The 24223-nt window shown below is 29.9% G+C and overlaps 3 protein-coding genes across 11 annotated transcripts; 1 reads left to right on the forward strand and 2 right to left on the reverse strand.

The window, feature by feature from the left end:
* Positions 1-53: 53 nt before the first annotated feature.
* Positions 54-14386, reverse strand: LOC148230708 (chitooligosaccharidolytic beta-N-acetylglucosaminidase-like). Of its 3 annotated transcripts, none has more exons than XM_088193871.1 (16): positions 14185-14386; positions 6166-6217; positions 3471-3616; positions 3043-3173; positions 2876-2981; positions 2639-2802; positions 2460-2568; positions 2262-2383; positions 2062-2196; positions 1866-1971; positions 1615-1790; positions 1448-1549; positions 1084-1204; positions 925-1017; positions 704-851; positions 54-637 (listed from the first exon to the last, which is right to left on the reverse strand). In XM_088193871.1, the coding sequence occupies exons 2-16, from the start codon at positions 6213-6215 to the stop codon at positions 553-555; spliced, it is 1794 nt and encodes a 597-aa protein (XP_088049997.1). In that variant the 5' UTR covers positions 6216-6217; positions 14185-14386; the 3' UTR covers positions 54-552. The 3 variants fall into 3 exon arrangements, with proteins under 3 accessions (XP_088049997.1, XP_088049998.1, XP_088049996.1); XM_088193872.1 differs by lacking the exon at positions 14185-14386 and adding an exon at positions 13972-14055; XM_088193870.1 differs by lacking the exon at positions 14185-14386 and adding an exon at positions 6295-6378.
* On the forward strand, positions 14123-16750 carry TfIIEbeta (transcription factor IIEbeta). The gene is made up of 6 exons (XM_088193874.1): positions 14123-14263; positions 15585-15683; positions 15744-15906; positions 15970-16079; positions 16143-16320; positions 16389-16750. Exons 1-6 carry the CDS (start codon positions 14202-14204, stop codon positions 16650-16652), a joined length of 876 nt encoding a protein of 291 aa, XP_088050000.1. The 5' UTR covers positions 14123-14201; the 3' UTR covers positions 16653-16750.
* Positions 16751-17761: 1011 nt separating this feature from the next.
* Positions 17762-23761, reverse strand: LOC148230710 (ATP-dependent DNA helicase Q5-like). Of its 7 annotated transcripts, none has more exons than XR_015810899.1 (10): positions 23502-23761; positions 23287-23416; positions 21366-22015; positions 21191-21296; positions 20519-20870; positions 20236-20451; positions 19719-20128; positions 19468-19651; positions 18097-18825; positions 17762-18008 (listed from the first exon to the last, which is right to left on the reverse strand). XR_015810899.1 is itself a non-coding variant. In XM_088193866.1 (10 exons), the coding sequence occupies exons 2-10, from the start codon at positions 23402-23404 to the stop codon at positions 17896-17898; spliced, it is 2874 nt and encodes a 957-aa protein (XP_088049992.1). In that variant the 5' UTR covers positions 23405-23416; positions 23502-23761; the 3' UTR covers positions 17762-17895. The 7 variants fall into 7 exon arrangements, 6 of the variants coding, with proteins under 6 accessions (XP_088049992.1, XP_088049990.1, XP_088049993.1 ...); XM_088193866.1 differs by having other exon boundaries at positions 19723-20128; XM_088193864.1 differs by having other exon boundaries at positions 17762-18023; positions 19723-20128.
* Between the last annotated feature and the right edge of the window lie 462 nt (positions 23762-24223).

Here is a 24223-nt window from a genome sequence, read left to right on the forward strand (position 1 = left end):
CCATTTTTTTTATATAATTTAAAAAATATTTAATTAAAAATAAAATAAATAACTAGAGTTATATTTTTTATTATTATTATTTATTACATTTTACATCAGTATATTTTGATTTGTTTCTTTTGAATTTGTTGACATTAAAAATAATTTTAAAACCTACTTCTTAAATATCTTTTAATCAGTGCTTTTCAACCTACATTTGTTCAGAAATACTTTCATTAACATCCAAATAAATACATATAAATATGTTTTTCTTTATTATAATATAAATATCTATTTAAAAGCATTGAAAACTATTTTAGCAGTAGTACAACCTTTAAACTAATATATTTATTTTGTGCCCAAAACCCCTTCAGGTTACAATTTAAAAATTAATAGAATACTTAATAATTATTTGTTCTTTAAAATAGCTAGGCTTTAAATCACTTCATTAGTTATCCCTATCATGTGTCCTCAATAAATGTGATCTATTTATTTTATAAGCTGAAAGAGTGAAATTCAATCACTATAATCTCTACAAGTAATAACAATTTACCAAGAGATTTTTATTTTAATTTAAGCATAGCAGTATCCTTCGTTTTGGTAGCACCATTCTGGTTGCAACGACTCTGCGTCTAATCCCATCCTAACCAATCGTTCTCTGCAATAAGTTTTAATAAATAATTATTAATACATACAGTGTATTTAGCATTATATATTTTTATACCTAAAATGCAACATTCTTCTCTCTGCGTCACGCCAAGAAGTTTTAGGTTCAGCCCATAATCTTTCAGCCAAGGCACCAGCACGAGGCCACAATCTTCCATCTAAAGATGCTGTATCAACTTGTTCAGACCAAAGCGCTGCTTCTCCGCCTAAAAATAGTTTATTATATATTATCAACACATATATATCATAAGAATCGATTTTACAGTAATATTTTCTCACCCAAAATTAAATCCTTCTTATCTCCTGCCATTTCTGCTGGACTGTTGTCATAAACTTTTTGCCATCCAATATAAGGCGAACACCAGTTATTTCCTAAAAATATAATAATCATTTAAGTGATAGATTTTATTAAAATATAAAAATAAATGTATATCCAACCTTCTCCGACCCAAGCTCCGAAGCCGCAGTCAAAATAAAGTGCATCATAATTAGATATGATCAGTTTGTATCCTTTGTTAAGCAGCCCTTTAATCTCTGGATCTACCCCTGTAGTCCAAATCTTTAAAAATGAAATGGATTATAAAATTAACGTTTAATTTTTTTTTAAATCTGATGTCTCTAAAGTGCTATAGAAAAATAGCATCAAAGTAAAGTTCTTTTCAAGCCCTTTTAGAATTTTTTGTTAACAATATATCTGCATCAATTGTTTAGAAAAAAGTGAATCTCTTTTACCATATGTTTTATACGTCTATGCTCTTAAAATTGCCAGCTTAACATATTGTTATCAAAAAAATACAATTACCTGTATTATGTAATCAGTATTTGGTAAATATTCATCAATGTGCTGATACTCGGTCAACGTACTAGTCCATAATATTAAAGGTAGTTTTTTGCCTCCATTCACCTGATAAAATATTTATTATTAACCAATCAAATATTAACCTAATAATATTAAATCTAAATGCATACTTTATAAGCCAGTGCTTGAGCCTTATTCTGGAAATATTCCCACAGATTAAAGTAACCTTTATCATCCAATTTCCATCCTTTATTCAACATCCATGTTGTAATTTCATTCGAGGAACCCCAGCAAGCGTTTTTTACCTCATCGCCGCCCATGTGGAAGATATCAGGTTGAAATACCTCTAAAAAATTTGAAAAACAATATAGATTATATAAAATATACTACTAAAAGAGCACAATATTAAGTTTGTTATTACCGAACATATCTCGATAAATTCCTTCTAATACTTCATACAGTTTATCTTTAGTTGGATCCAATTGACCGCAAGGAGGTTCTACACAATATTGAATCCAAGGTTCAGCCTAAAATATAATAAAAAATTCACGTATATATATATGTATATGTATGTACATACATGATAAAATATAAAAATAATCAAGTCATGCTTTTACCTTAAAACAAACTGTCAAATTGGTATCCTGCCAACCTTCACCTACGTGTGCTGGTGCATCAAATTCTGGCATAACTCTAATTCCTCTTTCTAAGCCGTATCGAACTATATCAACTATTTGAGCTGCAGTATATACCTAAAATATAATTGATATTATAGAAATTAAACATGTAAAAACATTGTATAAATTAGTACACATACCTTCATTGGATTAAGAACTCCCTTTCGTGTCAATTCCGGGTTTGATTTAGATACAAATGGGAAGCTGTGCGAATCAGTAATATGCCAGTGGAACGTATTTAATTTACAAGCCGCCATTCCATCTAAGAATAAGTTGAGTATATAATAATAATAATATATATATATATAATAATAATAATATATATATAATAATAATACCTAAGGTCCTTTTAATTGAGTCAACTGAGAAGAAATTCCTTGCAGTGTCCAACAATATACCTCTATAGGGATACACAGGTTTATCGCTTATAGTAAAATCACCAGCCATCTGTTATATAATATTATATTGTTTACAATATAGAATAAAATAATGTTATGTATAACAAATAAAAACTCACTATTAGCTCCAATCGGATTTCATCAAAAACTACTAGTTGCTCCAACGTTTCCAAAGCATGTCTGGCACCAAAAAAGTTATCGGCTACAACGTCCCCAACTATTCTTCCATCAGTGGAGATGGCAACTTTCATTGTATATGCTTCGCTCGTTTCCAAGCTTAATTCTATAAATGCGAATAATTATGTTATATTGTATTATTATATATTAAAATATGTATGAGATAAAATTAAACATACTTATATTATCACCGTCTTTAATATCTACATTGACGACCAGTGATTTACCACCTTCGACGATAGTAACATCTGGTGGTATTATACTATGAATGTGACTTTTAAATCTCTAGAATAACAATATGGTCAATAAATGATAGATTGGATTGGATCTCAAATATTAACTATACTTTAATTGCTGCTCTCATTAAATCCGCTGCTGGACCATCGATTTGCTTCAACAATACATCAATACTGTTTCGGTTAAGACGAACTAGTTTATCTCCGATCTGGAATTGGGACGGTTTAGGCCAAAGATTTCCTGTAATAAAATTATATTTTATATTAATAAGATTTATATCATCTATTGACAATTAGTGTTCGTTACACATTTCTGAGTTTTTATTAACTAAGATATCAAATAAGATTCGGTATTTACGCCTTTTGAGAGTTTGAAAGGTATTTAGGCATTATTTAATTTGATTATTTTATGTTTAACATCAATGCTCAATGCTGATGAACCATTAGTTGAGAGATTATATGGACTGTTGCACTAAAATGTCCCACCTTTCTCCCAAATACAGCTAGTTATATCATTGTTAAAGTATAAATCACTTACCGTATTCATTACAGAACATTTTGCATGCTCCGAGACTTATTGCCGTCTCTTTAGTTTCTTCCGTCAGTTCATATTTTTCACATTGTCCTTTGATACACTCCCATCTCCATGCCGGTTCAAGCTGATACTTATTGATATCTGCAGAACTGGACGAATAAATAAAAATATTGTAAATATAAAATAAGAAATTCTTATACATGTTTCCACAAACGCGTCCTAACTATTATTAAGTAAGACGTATAATGAAAACAATTATCAATGTAAATGAAAGGAAACCATCAATTAAAACTAGTTGTGTATATTGGAAAACTAAAAATTATGCATAAAATGCACCCATGGTTCGGTGTAAGAATTACAGTTAGTATCACAGCGATAGAAGTTAATACGAAAAATAACACGGTTAAAATGATTCGAATGCTTTTCGTTTTCGATATAATTTCAGTATCATCTTCTTCCATTTTGTTTATCGGTTTATATGGTAAAATATTATATACTGTAACGTTATCAAATGTGAATTGTCATATATTCTTATCAATTAATTAAGTGACTGCAGTTAGATACTGAATAAATAATATTTTTTTATTATTATTCGCACGAAGCGTTAAAATTTTGGATATTATTCTCATAAATTGTTAATTTATTCATTTATTCCGAATAGCCTGAAATTTATTTTAACGTGCAATGTAAAGTTTTCGAATCCGGAGAACAATTTTATAATATTCCAAACCTCCATTTAATTAAATTAAATATGATGGTTAATTTGGCCGCGCAGCTTGAAATTTTATGAAGATATTTTAAGCTTATTCTACGGTAATTGAATGAGCTAACACAACACGACCATATTAAAAATGTGTAATTTTGTGTACCCGCGTCACGATAATTTTAGCATTTTTTTTTTGTTGTAAATTATTAGGTTATTTCTGATTTTTACTAAGTACACTATTTTTATTTTTATTACTATTTGAAGTCATATTTGTTTTTTTGGCTTTTATGCATTATGGTGTCGACAAAAAGTTTAAGACTGAAACACTTTAAATTTGGGATTTGGCGAAGGTATTGATAGTCAAAGAACTGTAAGACATTAATTTGAAAAAATCGTTTTTAAGATATTAACATAAAAAACGAACTCCATGGAAGACCCCCATATGCTGGTAATGAAGAAAGATTGAGAAACATTGTTAACGCTAATCCACAAACAAAAACAATTATTTATCCTACAACCGTTTTACGACACAAATATTTCTTAAACGCAAACGTTTCTTATTGCGTTCATCTGGATGCAATAAGAAACCCGCAAATAATGGATAAATGGGTACCGCACAAAATAACCGAAATGCAAAAACAACGCTTCGATATATGATCTTCATTAATTATTAGAAACTATAGTGGAAAATTCTTAAAAAGAATCACTACCTGCAACTAAAAATAGATTCTCTACGATAACCAGGAGAGATCAGACTAGTGGTTAGTATAACCCAAAACATGCCACTAAATATTGTTTGCATCCGAAACAAATTATGGTGACAGAATGGTGGTATTCTGTATTTCTGTAGGAATTATTCATCGATCGTTTTTAAAACAGACAAGACTATTACAGCGGAATTATTTTGTACAGAAATGTTTAACGATGTAAAAAAATAACCATAAAACATCCGATCTTGATAATCAGATTTAGAGCGATGTTACTCCATAATAATGCAAGTACTCATGCTTCAATAATTACTCTTAAAAATTTAAATAAATTGGGATTGGAAACTTTGCCTCATTTCCTATAATCCCCATAAATGTATTTTTTCTAAATACGAAATTCAATCATCGGAATAATATTATAAAAGCCTAAAACGACTTCACAACCTCTAAAGATTCGTTTATTCATTGTTAAATCGTTGGCAGAAGACCATTTTTGCAAACAGAGCATATTTTGATTAATAAAATTGTAGTAAATTATGGTGTTTTATATTTCACTAAAAATTGGCTACATCATATGAAACAAGAAATACTATTTAACTCAAAGTAAATCTTGCGAATCTTTCTAGGCCGCGGAGGGAAAATTTTTGGAATATTTATTCATGTTATTTTAATTTGTAACTAACAAATGTTTAACCTGTTTATTCGACATTATATACACAATTCACCATAATTCACCAAGAGCATTATAATATTTCGTATTTAGGATTATATTAGAATTTTCGATTTAGAAATAATATAAAAAATAAATCCATACTAAAACAGGAAATGATTCAGATTTTTTATTTTATTATTAGCAAAATGTTTGTTTTGTATTAAAAACAAATTTTATTTTATTTTACCACAAAATAAGTTCTCATTCGCGACACTGGAATTTCAATTAAAATTGATCAGGAAATTTACATTTGTCTCATTGCTTCAATAAGTAAAATAATATCTACGTTTAATTTCGAACACTGTATTTCTTCACAAATAAGATAACGTATTGTGATACAATCAAATGTGCGTCTAAAATCAATAATATCTTGTACGATAACACAAATTATTACTTAATAAACAATATATTGATTTCGATGATAACTAATTAGTATTACAGGCATCGTTAAAAATAATTGTAACTCATTTCACCCTAATTGACAAATTCCCGTATAATTTTAATTAATTTAAATATATTGTTTTCATTTATAACGATTAAAATATAGATTGAAAAAAATTGCAAATAACTTACTAAGCTAGGTTCACAGCCACCAGTAAAAATATCGAGCGCAGGAACCACATCTCTGTAATTAAAAATACAATAATTAATTATATCTTAATTATAATATATAACACATAATAACAATAAAAATAACTGTACTAGAACATGTGGTGTTACTGCCTCAGCGCTTACTAAGCAACTGATTTTTTTCAAAGCAGAAACTTATTATATACACATATGTATATGCATATGAATTGATATTTTTTCATATCGCGAGATGTATCGGAAGATACATTAATCTGCAGCAAAGCTTATACCTATTCTTCCATTGTGTTGTTATATTTTTTTTTAATAATGCAACATAATTAATAACGTTACAAGAAGCAAAAAATAATCAATAGGAATTCGTGGAGATTTTATTATCACTCTTATAAATAGGTAGTATAAAAAATGTCGTATTCATATACAATTTGCCATCATGAAATTTGAATAATATAGTTAATCGAATTATGTTTTCTTTTATTGAAATAGTATATAGTATGGGAAAGTTGATCAATTGAAAACATTAAGAAAATTTTAACACCGTTCAATTACCTTGTAAATTTGCAGCAGTATCAAATATAGTTTTAAAAGTGGCAATAAGAAAGGGCATACGACACGAAAGCACAGTAGTAGTATGGTGAGGCATGTTTGTCAATTCAGCAAGCGTACAAGTAAATGACGTGAACTTTATCAGGCACATCAAAAAATTACATCAGAGACTATTGTAGCAGTTGAAGGCATTTCTACTTAGTATATACATATATAAATACATAATTGAGTATTTTATATGGATCTACTTTTTATACAATCCAACACCTTTGACTGATCTAAATAAATTTATGGACAGTTACTCTCTAGAACCCAGTTCCTAATATATTATGAACTAACATAATAAATATTATTTTACAAAGGTACAGTATAATTCAATTCAAGATTCATATGTTGGCAGCATTATAAATCAGACAGCTGTCAATAATCACGCGTGATAGTGTCAAATGTTAGTATGCAACAACACATTTGTAGCAGTTGAAGGCATCGTTAAATAAAATCGCGAACAAAATAACTCACACTACTGGAGATGAGTCATGAATCAGAAGGACATATTACCAATGATGACAACACTAGCACTTTTGTAGCGCATAAGGTAATAGCTTCATAGAAAAAATTTTCTATAAAAGTTTAAAAAAAAAGTTACCAAGAAAGCGCCATACCTGACTCGATATACAATCATCAATAGGACTATGTTTTCATTAGGGGTAATTTTAGAACACTACAAGCCCAGGGAGAAGACTGTTACCAGAACGACAAATGTATATTTCATCAGATTGCATGTTCGACCGTGTATTTCAAGGAAATCGACGTGAATGAGTGTTCATTCAGTCACCACATTACTCGTTTAATAGTTCAGTGGTTCGAGTTCAGCAAAAAGGTGCAGCAGGCGGTTTACGAGTGATGCACACTCAGTCATAAGATATTTACTGAAAGTATCCATACACTTTTTAAATGCTGGAAAACTTGTATTTCATTCCATCGAGACATGAAAAATTGTGTACCCCTAACTTTTTCATTTGCCTTATCCTCGTGTATATATTTTTGTAAATCCAACTAGTAGAACTATTTTATTTTGATGTTAAGAAATATGTTTTTGCTAGATACATATTGATGCAAATATTACATTACAAATTTCTATAAAAAAAATACTATTTCCTAACATATTACATGATTCAGTCATGTGACCCAACAATAAATTTACTAAATGTAAATTTCCAATGATAGATTTGATACATTTACTATTGCGTATAATATTAACTTAACGATTAATAATAGTCTGAAGCGAGAGGAATTGTGATTAGTTCACAAGACCATTTTTTCTTTAAAATATACGAATGACATTACAGAAATCTTGATGTTTTATAATATATGTTAGTAATTCTATACATTTTACATGGATACTAAATCATTTTTGAAATATTTTATCTTTTTGTGTTATTATTTATTTATTTTATCACCAAGACGGAGTATCACGCAGGCCCTGATATACAATGATAAAATCAAAGAAATCAGATTATATTAAGCAACTAAAGTTAAAATGACTCCAAAAATAATTAAAAAAATATTTAGGCTTATTTATAAAAAAATGCTTGTTGTAAATATGCAACATCATGCAGAAAGCGAGCAAAATATGTTAAAATTAAAAACATACAAAAAATATTGGAAAAAATATTGAAAAAACATACAAAAAATATACAAAGTGGAAATTTTTAACGCATTTTTTTTTCTTAATAAAATATAAGATCACACCACATTTTTCACACGTTGTTTGTGAAATTTCATTGCATTTCGGTATTTTGCATCTGTTCCTTTTGGTCAATATGGCCCAGTGTCTACAAATGCATGATTTGTTTATTTTATGCAACTATTACAAAAAATAGTAATCAAAAATAAATAAACAATGGTAACCTAACTTTTTTGGGGTATATAAATTAATTTTATTTCGTTATGTATCTACTACCTAGCACCAATGAAAATAAATTTTGAAATTCCCAAGAATGTGACACATCTACACCCAACGATTTTTTTTAAATGATTTATCACGCGTATAGAGACATCTATCGAAATAATTTGAAAACACAATTGCTCGGCGTTTATTACACATATGTAGCACTATGCAATAAAGTTCTTTTTTTAACGTAGACTGAGTTATAAGCGCTTAAATAAATTGTTGCAGATTTGCAACACCACGCATTTAAAGGATAATAGCATACTGATAATTTTAATCAGATTGTAAATATATAATAAAAATGGTGCAGTAAATACGAAAGCCATAATGCACCACTTCCCAAACTATTTCAGACACAGCCGTTACTTTTTACACATTTTATCATCCATTATATATTATATTTTCTACTTAAAATATACATATATACATACATAATTGAGTATTTTAATATGGATCTACTTTTTATACAATCCTACACCTTTGACTGATCTAAATCAATTTATAGACAGTTACTCTCGAGAACCCAGTTCCTAATATATTATGAACTAACATAATGAATATTATTTTACAAAGGTACAGTATGATCCAATTCGAGTTTCATATGTTGGCAGCACTATAAATCAGACAGCTGTCAATAATCACGCGTGATAAACTGTCAAATGTTAGTGTGCAACAACACATTTGTAGCAGTTGAAGGCATCGTTAAATAAAATCGCGAACAAAATAACTCACACTACTGGAGATGAGTCATGAATCAGGATGTCATATTACCAATGATGACAACACTAGCAGTTTTATAGCGCATAAAGTAATAGTTTCTTAGGAAAAATATACATTAAATATAATACATATATGGGTTACCAAGAAAGCGCCATACTTGACTCGTTCAACCTTCGCTCAACGCGTAAAAATTGTATTATACAATTGTTCTACAGAAATAACAATTCTTTACGAACTGTATATTGAAATTTACCGGTATATGGTCGATTTTATCGTTCTACTGGTAAAGAAAAATCTGAAAGAACGATTCGCAACGTACTGAAAAAAGTTAAGAGACTGGAAGCGTTGGAAATAGGGTAAGGCCTGTGCGTCATCTTGGCGCCCGTTCAGGCATGAATATTACTACTGTAAGTGAAAGCGAGACCGAAGACCCGGAATTATCGATTCGTAGATATTATTATTGCTTTCCTTGGCGAATTTTGCATCTGGACTTGCAGCGACGCCCGTATAAAATTTATATAAAAATAACTGAAGCCTAGAGACCGCGGACAGCGAATAATTTACACAGATTAGGTGTTAGAGCGGCAGGAAGTTGGTGCTGATTTTTCAAAGAAACTCTTCTTCTCTGATGAGGCATATTTCTACCTCTCTGGTATGTGAATAAGTAAAATTGACGCATATGAGGCGAGAAAATTTTTTGATGTGATTCATGAGAGACTAGTGAAAGCCTAAAAAATGCCTGTTTGGTGCGCATTATGGTCAGGTGGCTGCATTGGGCTTTACTTTTTTGAAAAATATGAAAGTCGGACTGTAACAGTCAATGGTGAGCGCTATAGGCGCATGACTTTTTATGTGGGGTTACACTAACCCGAAACGTTGGAGCACCTAAAAACCAACATCCGACATTTAATTGATATTATTTTTCATAAATAATGAAATACACCAAATGTTCGATTAATAAAAAAAATCAGAAAATATCCTTAAATTTGTTTTTTTTTTTAGAGTTCGGATACTGAAGTTGTTTTACCTTTATATAATAATAAAAAATGGAATAAAAATACACCATTTAAAACATATTTATCTTTCTACTGTAGACCGAATTAAACAATTTAATTATGTCACGAAAGTTGCATATTTAACAAAAGAACATGTCGCAGTTAGGTTGGCAACGTAGTGAGTAAATAATTATCTTCATAATCTATTATTCTATTAAAAGATAAGGTGCGGTTCGCAGCAATGTTCTTAATAAAAATAGTGATAAATAAAATAACATATTAATTATTAAACTCATTATTAAACCATGCAAGCATTTTATATGCACCGAAATTCTTTTTGATAAAAATATCGTGTTTCTGAGAACTAGTATAACCGGTTTAAGATACCATTTAAAAAATGTTACAACTTCGAAAGATGACAATTAGACTCGTTCGATCGATTAAAAATCGACTAAATAAACTTTTGTTTTTTCTCTTGTGCTCAGATGACCCCAAAGTATTTTTTTATATACATATGTATAGACCAGACAACTCGTTTCGGAACCTTTGCGATGTTCAAAGAAGTCGTTTGTATTATTCGTGAGATGGTTATATGCGATAAGCTTTTAAAAATATGGTAACAACACCCAGTCTTCTAAATGTTTTCTTTGTGGTCAAAATAAGCATCATTCTGACCTGGCAAAATTTTAAAATAAATAAAAATACTTAGGCGACACAATAGGAAAAAATACAATTAACATCAAAGAACACATTTAAAATAAGTAATACACTTGCATATGTAGCAAAACATGATTACATCCAACAATTTTAAAATGTCCTTGATTTTATAAACAAGAAGGCGAATAAATAAAATTGTTATTTAGCAGATTTGTTGCACATGCACTAATTAATTATTAAGCATAATAACATGAGTATTTATGTACTGTATGACTGTATGTAGAACACGCTTTCACTTTCTCATTGATGAGTTGCTAAGCTATCCTTGCAAAGTAAAAGTGCGAAAGTAATTAAAAATAACTATCCTATACATTTTCGAACTTTCTCTTGTAAATTTCTAAATAAAATTATATAATTAAATGAAGGACCACTTAAAGGATTAATATTTTTATATCTTATGGTTGGATGTTATTAATAAAAATCTCGAGAAGTTTTATTGAAATCAACAATGAAAGCTTTAGAACCTTTACATTATAAATAATTATTTTTGAGGACAATTTAAATGAGCAATATATAAAATAATTGTTTCATTAAACGAAATGTTTGTGCGTTACTGTTAAGACAGATTAGTACAGTGAACACTTTATGAATAACTCTCAGCAACGAATCCTTTTCTGAAGAAAAAATCCGACTCTTTATTTTACATAAATGCACAAACAATTCGTTTTATGGAATAAAGTATTTATTCAAATACACGTATCTCTTAAAATAATTCTTTGTTAAATTGCACCCATTATGTTTTTGCTCTTGAATCCACGCACAGAAAATGGAATAATTTGTCTATTCAATAGACAAAATATTCTATTCAATAGACTTTATTGCGTCAAATTGCGTATGAAATAATCAAGTTTCCTTAATTCTCAGCGTCCTGGTGTCATATGGTGATATAGTGTGGCTTAAAATTTTCCCAAATAAATTCATGCAGCATAATGATGAAAGCCGAACTATAATTAGATAATATATTCCCGATATCGAACTGTATCGAATTATATCGAACATGCAGATAACATTTTGTACAGATAACATACAGATAACATGTACATACATATGTACTTCAGTAGTAAAGCTCTGTAGTTATAATTTTATGAGTTCACAAAGACAGTTTTTGAAAATTATATTATATTTCCTTTTAAAATAAATGCGTTTCATACTTAATTATTTCCTCTTCTTAATTAGTGAGTGGCTATAGGAATTAGGCATGCAACGCGAATACCCAGAGTGACTTAAACTGGCCCCACCAAAATGAGCAGCGCTCTGTCCGTGTGAACTCCATTGAAATTTAGTATCGTGATGTACGTCTGTCACTCACAGCAAGCGTACAAGTGGACTAGAAATATTCTAAAAACAAATCAGCTAACACAACAGTGACATCAGAGTCCGCTGCAGCAGTTGAAGTCATCATGAAAGAAAAACAAATAGCTTCACTTCTGGGGATGATTCTGTACACCTTGTTGCTATAACACCCAGGTGTAACACTGTCAACAATACGTTTTACACGTGTCTTCTACTTCTAAGTACATACATGTGTTTTGTTACATCGTGATAATACTCTGCTCCTTCATTAGTTGCAAAGATGTAAGATCTGCACTTTGAGTGTCAAAAAACCCACCGAACTCGACATATATTGACATCTTTGGACCGTTTGTATAGGTATAGGTTCAAAAGAGATGCAGAAGGCTGTGCACAAGTGATGCGCATCAGCCAAAAAAAATTTAGAGATACGCACACAAATTTAATGATATCTTCAGATTTTTTTTATTATTAATCGAATGTTTGATGTATTTCATTAATTATGAAAAATAATATTAATTAAATATCCGCCTCTGGACTTTTTGCAGCAGCCAGATTACTATTACGGGTGGTATTTCGGAGTTAACTTGGCGGACGTTGTTTTCTAGGTGCTCCAACGTTTCGGGTTTGTCAACGTAGACACGACTCTTAACATAACCCCTCATAAAAAATCCAACGGCTTTAAATCGCATGATGTTAGCGCCCAGTTGACGTCTCCAAAACGTAAAATAATGCGACCTGAGAATTTTTCACGCAAAACATTCAACATTACACCCGATGTGTGGCAAGTTTCGCCATCTTATTGAAACCACGTGTCTTCCACATCAATATCTTCAACATCGTGCCAAAAATAATCAGTTATCATACGCATATAGCGCTCACCGTTTAATGTTACAATCCGACCTTCATCGTATTAAAAAAGTAAGGCTCAATGACGCCGCCTGACCACAGTGCGCACCAAATAGTCACTTTTTGGTTTTCATCATATGAGGATTTTCCTCCCCCCGTATGCGGCTATTTTGCTTATTAACATACCCAGAGAGGTAATATTGTTAGCAGATATTCAACCTGGAGAGTGATTCCAAAACTGCTATCATGTTTTTGAGTAAAATATGTATTTAAATAAACAAAATAAGTAAGAAAGTGATATTTTACACTTTCCTTAACAAATTTAATTAAAAAAGTAAAAATGAATTGCACTTATAATTTCAAATAGTCACCCTATTATTTTTTGCTCACCAATACTGTGACCATGAGCGTTCATATCTTGGACGAACATTGGACATTATACAACATATGTTGCAATGCAACATGACAATACTCGACCAAAGACAGAGAATAAGGTTCAGGGCCAACGAAAAGATGCAACAGGCGATTCACGAGTGGTTGCGTCTCACCTAGAACTTAAACAATCGTTATGCTTTCTAGTGAAATACAAATCAATGCCTAATTCAACAATAAAAGTTACACCAGTATGATTTAAGGTTATATTTTTCGACTTTCTAGGCACTAAACATATATTGAAATATCGACAAACGTCAACAAAATTAAAATTTTCCGCCAAACACTCACCGGCAGATGTAAGTTCGCACGAGTCGCACAGTCGCACAGCGCACAGTCGCACGGCAAAAGCGACGTTGCGCGATCGTTCGTTCGCGAGTTTTGTTTGAATGTTTTGGTTATAAAATAATATTAAAAAAACGCAAAAGAAAAAGAAGAAACCGAAAGCGATTTAAAACTCGCGTATGTCGGGCATTGACAAGCAATCTGACGTTTGGACATAACCTGCAAACCGATCCAAGATGGACCCCGCGCTGCTGAGAGAACGGGAGGCCTTCAAGAAGAAGGCTCTGTCGACACCGACGTAAGTGTGACGCTTCCGCCGGCCGCCCGCTGACTCGCGCTCCGTTCTATCGCGAACCCGCTTTCATTATTGGCCGCGCGTTCGGAACCCGAAACGCGTTCAATTTTTAATTTCTATGCAATTACGTCATGATACGTTGACGTTTGCCTAACCTCAAAAATATTGTTAATCGATAATTGCTGCTCACCATATAATAAAAATATATGCGTGTGACCATATATTTTTGGAGAAAATAAAAGAATAATCAAATATTTGTCTAGATTAAATTTTGTATACTTCACTACTTCGTAAAATAACAATTGATACAATGTTAAATGTAAATGTGTTGACACAATTCGACATCGAGTTCCTCAATTCTTTGCAACTATCTGGAATATTGCCATTCCATTTGTTTTTAAAAGTTAAAGCTACATTTCAACATGAATTCGGCCTGCGAAGCATTTTACAAATTACTTTTATTTAAAAAAATATATATGTATAATTTGGTTTTGTGATTGTGTCCTGCCAAAATATTACTTACAAAGGACAAAAGGATACAGCTCAAGTATTCATGTTTATAAGAGCATGCACCCCTGATTTCGACATATTCGAAAAACTTTTATCAACGGAGTATATGAATTAAATTAATTCATTTTATTCAATCAAGGGGTCTGAATCACAGACAATTGATTAGTTTTCTTCATGATTTCGACAAATATTTCTCGCCTTTTATAGCTTTTTATCTTGCATATTACTACACACCTTTTTTTGAACATTCATCGTTACGGATGTATGTCTAAAAGCAGTTTAGAAACAGCCTGGACAAATAGATTAAAGCTGCATTATTGTTTTAGTGTTTAATGCGGGAGAAAAATACAATCATTGTATTTATGTCTATATATGTATATATAATATAATAGTAGATAACAAATAATATAAATGATCAGTATAATCTAGGATTATACAGCATAATAAAAGTTAATAAAATAAAAATACAAAACAAAAATATCAAGTACTTCAAAAAAGGGGGAAATTTGCTCTCGCATATTTCGTATTTATTAAATTAACAAATATTTTTCATCTTTTTAACACGTTTCTTATAACGAGCCAAATATTGTATTATAACAAAATTTGCTAATTATAAAATCACATTCGCCATATGGATGCTCTGTAACTATATGTACTTGCAGATCATATGGACGATTTTAATTTAAAAAAACCATAAAAATTGTATTTTAAAAAATTAGAAAAATCATCTATTAATTTTATTTAATCCTATCTGATAAAATAAACGTATATTTTGTTTCAAAACACAATTTAATTTTATATTGTTTCATTACAGAGTCGAAAAGAAGAAGAGTAATGAATCTTCTAAAGATGATTCGAAAAAGAAATCTAGACCAGCACCAACCAGTTCGGCTCCGAAGCTGGATGCCTCCAAGTAAATTAAAATTTTAATCACTAAATTTAAAATAAACACTAATGACTAATTATTTTATAGTTATAAAACCATGACTGGTAGTTCGGCTTATCGATTCGGAGTTCTGGCAAGAATTGTCAGACACATGAAATCGCGACATCAACAAGGCGACGATCATCCTTTAAATTTAGATGAAATGCTGGACGAAACAAATCAATTAGATGTCGGAAGTAAAGTAAAACAGGTAATGTACTCATGTAAAACAAATAATTTAAACATCAAAATATATATGATAAACCAATTTCAGTGGCTGCAAACTGAAGCTTTACAAAGCAATCCAAAAATCGAAGTGAACATAGATGGAAAATTCTCATTTAAAGCAGTATATAGAATAAAGGACAAAAAAGCTTTACTTAGGTAATGTAGTTTTATATATAACGATCAGAGATGTATCGAGTCATTTGTGATTATATATTTCAGGTTATTAAAACAACACGATTTGAAAGGATTGGGTGGTGTTTTATTGGAAGACGTACAAGAATCTTTGCCGCATTCGGAGAAAGCCCTTAAACATTTAGCTGATGAAGTCTTATACATTGTCAGACCTACTGATAAAAAGAAGATTCTGTTTTACAACGATCAAACAGCTAATTTAGTGGTGATTATTGATCATTGTTAATGATACTTATTTTGTTTTATTTGAAATGAATTACAAATTTTTTTTAGGTTGATGAAGAGTTTCAAAAGCTGTGGAGAGCCACAGCCGTCGATGCTATGGACGATGCAAAGATTGAAGAATATCTAGAAAAACAAGGCATCAAGTCTATGCAAGACCACGGACCTAAGAAACCTCTCGCTCCTAAACGAAAGAAGGGAGCTCAGAAGAAAAGGCAGTTCAAACGACCTCGAGATAATGAGCATCTTGCTGATGTGCTGGAAATATATGAAGATAATACTTTAACTCAAAAAAGTACAGCAATTGCCAAATAATTACTTTTAAATTGAAATGGATATTTTATTCATCAAAGACTGCTGTTATATTATGTGTATATTTTTAATTGAAAAACTTAAATAAAATATTTTTATCATAGATAATACTTTTTATTCAAGGTCAAGAACAATTGATGTTATAAAATGATTCAATATGAATGTGTAAATAATATGATAAAAATATTAAATTCAAATAGAATGAAAATTATTAGGGTTAATATAAATAAACGATACAAATGACAATAACTGATGACCAATAATGCTAAGAGAACACATAATCATTGAAAAAATCATAGATCATAAATAATAAGCAACAAAACTTCAATGGAAGAGGTTCGAAGTATTTGTTTAAATGTTCCATGCATTAATGGCTCACAAGACATCAATATACAAATTATCGTCCCATTTTTTTAAACTGCTATATACATATTTTGTATTTTTAAAGAAGTAATTTAATTTTAAATGTTATAGTCTGCTGAAGCAAAATTTAAAAAGGATCTATAAAAATTACAATTTTTATAATTTGTAAATATCTTATTTTATCAATGCATAATATAAGATTTGTGCAGATTACAATCTAGAATTGAATTTGTAACATATTGTCTATATTATTTATCTATTTTAAAACATGATTGCTTTATATAATTATTTTTAAGAATATATACTTTTAAATGTGTATTTAAAAAAATTTAAGCATTATTTTAGCAGTTATTAAATTATTAATTGAGTAATCAGATTTATAAACCACTTTACTGCATGGAATATTATTGTAAATCTATAATCAAAACCTCTTAATAGGCATTGTAACAACACTTGGAACTAGAGACATTCATTATTATTTTATAACATAGCTTCAATCACTAGATGTCACTGCAGTTCGTATCACCTTTAATCATTAGTATAATTTCATTTATAAATAAAGTTTCGATTCTGCTGCTGGAAATCAAACCTATTGATCATAATCAATGTTTAAAACCTTTTTCTGTTATTTTTGTACATATATCATTTTAGCGATTTTTAATTAGTTAACCATATATTGTTGCACAGCAAACTATCCTTACAATAATGCCAATCAATAAAAATAAAATAATAAAAAAAAACACAAAAGCAACATTTTAACTGTAATGTTAGATAACAGTGTCATTTATGAAAATTTTATCTTACAATACACACATATAAATGCTTAAAAACAATAAATACACAAAAATGTAAACGAAAAATCACATCTACATGTAAAAAGGCACTATTTTTTATGAGTATGATGTTTTAATAATAAATCAATATCTGATTCATTCTTGATGCATAATTCACTGCTTGAAAAAACATTTTTCATAAAACTGCCGATTGCTTTTTCTTCTGCAATAAAAATAGCTAATTTAATAAATATGCATCATAATGGATTATATAGTAAATCATGGATCTTAAAAATAAAATTTATACACACCTGTAACATTTATAGCGATAAAATGATGAACTATCTTTCTAGCAGTAATTTTAAACAAATCCCTTGAGCTGATCTTTCCTTGCTTATAATATGGATTCATCTCTTTGACAACCAGTTCAGCCACGTTTCCTTTAATACTACTTACTACTGGCTTCGGTGCAGCGTTTATCGGTACTTTGTTTAAAATATCAACCTTATTTACTCTCCGATCTTTGACAACTTTCTCATTTTCATCTTTGAAACCAATATGGTTTGTTTTAGTTTCATTTTTAACGTGATCGTTAGTCTTCAATCTGACATCATTAACCGTTTTCTTAATAATCAAGCTGCTGTCTTTTTCTTTTGGCACAGTTTTAACTTTTTTCGGTTCAAAATCGTCATCTGAAGAAGAATCACCGAACAAATCTTTGATTTTCTTTCGCTTTTTAACCTGTGGTCCAATATTTTGCTTGTTATTTTTAACTTCTAATACCTCTGGTGCTTTACCAACTGAATTATTTCCATAATCAATCTTTAAAACTAAACTTTCTTCCATAACTTTTGATTCATCTATCACTAGACTAGATTCACTGTTTGTATCACTTTCGTTTACATCTTCGGCCGATTCCTTTTTAGTATAAAAGCTATTCATCGATAACTGAGACATTCCATCTTTATTTGATACAAATGGTACTTTTTTACTTTCTTTATCACATTTAGATAGTATAGACGGCTTATTTGTTGATGCTTCTAAAAATAATAAATAAAATCAATAATCAACTTAATAAGGCTCCATGCAATTCTGTGATTTGTAAGATTTTTCATTTTTAAATAATAAATAGTACATATTTGCGAGATTGTAACAAAAGTAATTTTTTCAAAGTATCTAAATTACTTGCGCCAACTAATGGAAAAGTCAACGAAATCAATTTCACAATTCAAAAGATCAGTTGCAGCACATTCATTTTACTCAATTGACAATTTGTCCAGTTAAGTTCTTAAATTCCCTGAATCTCTCAATGTGCTATCACAAATTATTCCTTTAATTAGTAGCCCTATTATGCTGCTGAAGAATTTTGATCCACTAAATCTGTGCAATGGGTCATGATTGGTTGTAAAGACTGAGACATAAAGGCGAGAATGTGTTAATTTTCAGATATCACTTTGCCTTTTTCAGCATCTCCCTCGTGATCAATTTTATGGTCTTACTGTCACAAATGGAGAATCTGAAACACCTACATATATGTACTGGCAGATAGAAATAATTCAGCAAAAATATTGTCTATACCTGTGTTAAAGAATACAATATAAATGTGAACAAAACGAGAGCTAGGCCCAGTATTAAAACCTTTATAATATAAATTTCGGGGAACGTTAAAAAACTTTTTTTACCTATTAACTGTGAAGCTTTGACGAATCCATTATTTTGATTCAATTCAAGTTTGTTACTTGAATCTGATTTGTCTTTTAACTCATGGTTAGCTTCGTAAAATAATTCAGTAAGAGTACCTTTTTTAGCCGGTTTATACATTTTCAATTGAGGATAAAGACTTTCACACGCTTTAATATTAGCCATCTATAAATATTTATGTAAATCACATAAATTATAATACAAAATATATTTCATACATATAGATATATACAAACTAGCTTTGCCATTCCTCTTCGATATAAACTGATTACTTTATTTCCACTAAATACTCCATATTCCATCTCAACGGCGCAGTCTTCATAATCCTGCTTGTTTAAGAAATTTTGTGGTGGATCTGTATCGGCACAGTTTTTTGCGTTTTTGGCCAAAGCATCAGTTATGAGAGACAAATAATTATCGCGAATCACGACCGTAAGGCCATTAACTTTTACTTCTGTACTATCAGCAGCTTTGACCTTGGAAAATTTGGCATTGTTATTATCGGGTTTTGGTTTATTGGTATCGACTTTACGGCGTGCTGCTAATTGTTTTTGTATAAAAGACGTCATTTCATTTCTATATGCCTTATCAGAGCTGCTTCTATCATCGTCGCTTCCACCATTACCATAATCATTATTCTCTCTGCAAAGGAAGTTGTTTATTTATATTAAATTATAATTGTAACTACAGGTTGGTTCAAAAATAACTTTTCTTTTGCCATCCTTTTTAATTTATTTGTAATATATTACCTTTCAATACCAATTCTTCCACCACCATACAGAGAAGTATCTTCATAATTACTATTTTGAACACATCCCGAACCTTGTAATCTTGAATTCATCGACATTCTACAATAGTTTTCTATAAGCTTCTCCACAGCATGTGGATTTAAGCACACATCACAATGCTTTGTACACGGCGGCGGATCATCGCCAAAATAATCAGAAAATGTCTTATGTCTACATCTACAAATCATAATTGATTAATCACCACATTAATTACAGCATTAAATTTCGATACAAAAAAACTTACTTTACACCTTCGCAGTATTGTACCATTTTCTCAAAACTTTTATATGCCGTCTTAGCTCTAGCTTCATGCGAAGGAGTCTTCGCTCGACCTAAATCACTCTTGAGTAAAAAATCAACAGCATCTCTCTCAGATTTGTTGTAATAAATACGACAATATGATTGACGGCCATCACGGCCAGCTCTTCCGGATTCTTGATAATATGCGGCAACGTTTTGAGAGACTCCCCAATGTACCACAGTTCTCACAGTTGCTTTATCAACGCCCATTCCGAAGCTCACGGTGGCGCTAATGCATGGATATTCCCCTTTCATCCATTTGTCTTGTACAGAAATCCTATCTGATTGTTTCAATCCTATAAAGATAGATTTAATTTTTTTATGAATAGATTAACAAAATTACGCACAGAACAAGTTCAAGATCAATGGCTAAAAAAATAGAGAGGATATATTAATATTTTTATTTTCCATGACCCTAGTCTATTCTAATATAATTATGAGAATAATTGACTTTTAGCAATATCAAATCTATCTCATGAGCTGAGGATAGTTGTAATTGAAAATATCCTATCTTTCTAGCGTTTTTTAAAACAATGTTGTGCCGATTACTCTTTATTTCTTTAGTCATTGAAGAAACACAATTTAATTTTTTTTATATAATATAAAGATATATAACCTGCATGATACGCAATAGTTTTGATGCCAGCTCTGGTTAAACATATCGCTATTGTCTCTGTAGATTCTCTGGTACGGCAATAAATTATAGCACATCCACGATTCTTCTATAAAGACATAAAAAATGTTACAAAATAAAATAAAATTATCACTATCGTTAAATATACTTAACCCACATCTTTAACATCATCTTCTTCTTTGCCTAACGCTTTCGTGATAAAGTTTTGCAAATGTTCAAACTCTTTATCGATCGAATTGAGAAACATCACATCGTAAAATATATTGCTGCGAAAACATGGTGTTTTAAACTGAACCACTGATTGTGATAACTTCAGATTCGTTAAAATATCTTTAACAACATCTTTACTGGCGGTGGCGGTCAACGCGATCCAAGGTATCGATTCGTATTGAGCTTTAATGGATCCTAATTTTAGGTAGTCCGGCCTAAAATCATGACCCCATTGACTAACACAATGTGCTTCGTCAACCACAATATACGAAATCTTATTATACTTTACGAGATTGTCTAATATGTTTCTAAAAGTGCCGGTAGCGGCTTGCTCTGGTGTGATGTAAAGAAATTTTATGCTCGGTTTTTTGCTTTTCAAGTCGTTTATGACTCTTTCTCTGTCTTTGGTGCCCATTTTGGAGTTAATCGACTCGGCTTTTATTTTAAGCTTGGCTAAATGATCCAATTGATCTTTTATCAAAGCCAATAACGGAGAGAATACGATTGCTAGTTTATTTTCGAATAACATGGTCGGAAGTTGAAAACATAAAGATTTTCCTGAGCCTGTAGGCATCGAAACATATACATCTTGGTTTTCTAAAAATACACATAATAATCTTAATTATAAATATTGTTATAATTACACATGCCAAGAGATAAAATTGTTTTGGTGCTGTGGAACTATCGACTCTAGTTTTGGAGATATGGCTTATTTACTAATTTACTACTGGAAATACGTTAAACAGATAAATCATTATTTAATTAACGAATAAATCGATCTTAATAGATAAAACGATTTGCTTCGTTTCTTCTCCATGAAAAACCACCCAACGTTCTGTAACGTCAAGGTCTATCAAAATTTTAATTTCACTTGGCAAAATCAATAAAAAGTCGCCTTATTTTTCCCTAATTATTTCTGTTATTTATTAATTATTACTTTATATTGTATTTTTAGTAAATTATTTGGAAAAATCAGTGATTTTCAACGTTTTATTGCGTTGATTTATTTTACTACGTTTTTGAATCAGTGTTTTAATAATTTATTTCAACACTTGCCTATTATTAAATTTCGTTAATTTATTTTACATATTTTTTTATATATTATTTGGCTTTTATGGTATCAATTCAGAGGCTCACAACGTGTTTTATAAAATGAATATAAAACATATTTTGTTATGTTCATTTTTTTCGTACAGTTTAATATATTGGTATTATTTTCTATAGAAATCATTTACAATAAATCAAATTGAAAAATTGAATATATAAATATAATGATTTTATTTATTTCTTCAGTTATATATGTCAGGCAAAAAAAATACTACCAGTCTACCACTACTGTTTCGTGGCATTTTCGATAGCTAGAGATGGGCAAGAAGCTTAATACTTAAGTGCAATATTAATTTAGTGGACAAAAAATGATTGTCGAGGAAATATTCGTATAAAAACTATCTCCATTTTTTTTATTGGAGAGAACAAATTCCTGTGAGCTAAAAAACATTTTTTTAAAAACCATCTCGAGGTTTTATTTGAGAATAAATTGCTAAAAAAAAGGCCATTTCGAAAATTTTTGTTCAAGGACAAAGAATGACAAAAGGAAAACAAAATGTTTTAACCTTATAAGATAATCTTAATTATATTTGTACTTAGTAACAGAAATAAACCGATTTAGTAACTTTACGGTTATTTTTATATAAAGATTACTTTATTATGTGTGGACAGAAGAATTAGCATAAAAATTAAATGTTCTATATCTCAAAAAGTATATAAATAAAAACTCAACACCCCAATTTTATATTATAACTAGAAATATTACAAAATTTATAGAAACCAAAATGTGTTGCAAGCGTTAACATTATATTGAAACATACTTTTAGCTATAGTCCTAATAGCTTTTTCTTGTAAATCGCTTCGAAATTTATGATGACCAAATGTATGCTTTAATGCATAAGCTATAGGATCCTTTTGTTTATCCATTAAAAATGACATTATAAAAACCACCTATAAAATAAACAAAATGATCTAATTATAACTTTCAAATATTACATAAAACTCGACTGTCGCTGTAATAATTTAAAATGTTTACTTATTGATTAGAACAGTTAAAGCTTTAACATTTATAGCAATTAACACTATCGCAGCTGATAAATATATGTTTTATATAAAATAACTGTAGCACTATCCCATTTGAGGTTAATGTCATAGTTTAAATGCAAATTATCAATAGATTACAATCGTATTCGACGATTAGTCACAAGTATCGCGTTAAAAACATTAATGAAACGTAGTAAATAGTGTCCCGCGATTTATTTTTAATCTGACAATTTGCTTTTTAAAATTTAGTATATTTGGTCAAAAAAGGGTTACCATACCATACAACGAAAAATCAAGACAAATTCCTAATTTTTTTGTTAATGGTTTAACTTGAGTGTTTAAAATATAGTTCATCCGAATTAAATTGTAAAATTATCTAAAAGTAATTATATAATTAATTATTAATGCTCCAATTTTATTTTTATTTTTTTTAGCCAATAAAATATACGAAAAAAATAACAACAAAGAAAATATAATAAATACCAGTTAAGTTGCAAGTAAAAGCTATAAATATCCATTGTTAAACCTGAATGAAATAAATTTTTGTTTAGTAAAATCTGTAAATTCGGCAACTTAGTGAGTAGACTGAAACAGCAATTTTAATAAGTCATATTTATTTATTTTAAAACGTGTAAACCAATACAGGTTTTCAAATTGTATAACATTTAACTAAAAAAAACATACAGTTTGCATAAGAGTGCGAATATGTATTGT

The sequence above is a fragment of the Plectrocnemia conspersa genome, unplaced genomic scaffold (genome assembly GCF_051122295.1).
Source record: "Plectrocnemia conspersa isolate PC_06_02 unplaced genomic scaffold, ASM5112229v1 ptg000010l, whole genome shotgun sequence".
In the NCBI taxonomy this organism is placed as follows: Eukaryota; Metazoa; Arthropoda; class Insecta; order Trichoptera; family Polycentropodidae; genus Plectrocnemia; species Plectrocnemia conspersa.

Bases quoted from the DNA above. Each gene is read 5' to 3' on its own strand.
- LOC148230708 (XM_088193871.1), bottom strand. From the start codon at position 6,215: ATGTGGTTCCTGCGCTCGATATTTTTACTGGTGGCTGTGAACCTAGCT. The intron at 3,174-3,470 runs GTAAGTGATTTA...ATTTTATTACAG, and splicing joins AATGTTCTGTAATGAATACG to GAAATCTTTGGCCTAAACCG. The intron at 2,384-2,459 runs GTATTATTATTA...ACTTATTCTTAG, and splicing joins CTCAATTAAAAGGACCTTAG to ATGGAATGGCGGCTTGTAAA.
- TfIIEbeta (XM_088193874.1), top strand. From the start codon at position 14,202: ATGGACCCCGCGCTGCTGAGAGAACGGGAGGCCTTCAAGAAGAAGGCT. The intron at 15,684-15,743 runs GTAAATTAAAAT...ATTATTTTATAG, and splicing joins CCGAAGCTGGATGCCTCCAA to TTATAAAACCATGACTGGTA. The intron at 15,907-15,969 runs GTAATGTACTCA...AACCAATTTCAG, and splicing joins TCGGAAGTAAAGTAAAACAG to TGGCTGCAAACTGAAGCTTT.
- LOC148230710 (XM_088193864.1), bottom strand. From the start codon at position 23,404: ATGTCATTTTTAATGGATAAACAAAAGGATCCTATAGCTTATGCATTA. The intron at 21,297-21,365 runs GTGGGTTAAGTA...ATGTCTTTATAG, and splicing joins AAGAAGATGATGTTAAAGAT to AAGAATCGTGGATGTGCTAT. The intron at 20,129-20,235 runs GTAATATATTAC...CTTCCTTTGCAG, and splicing joins GGAAGAATTGGTATTGAAAG to AGAGAATAATGATTATGGTA.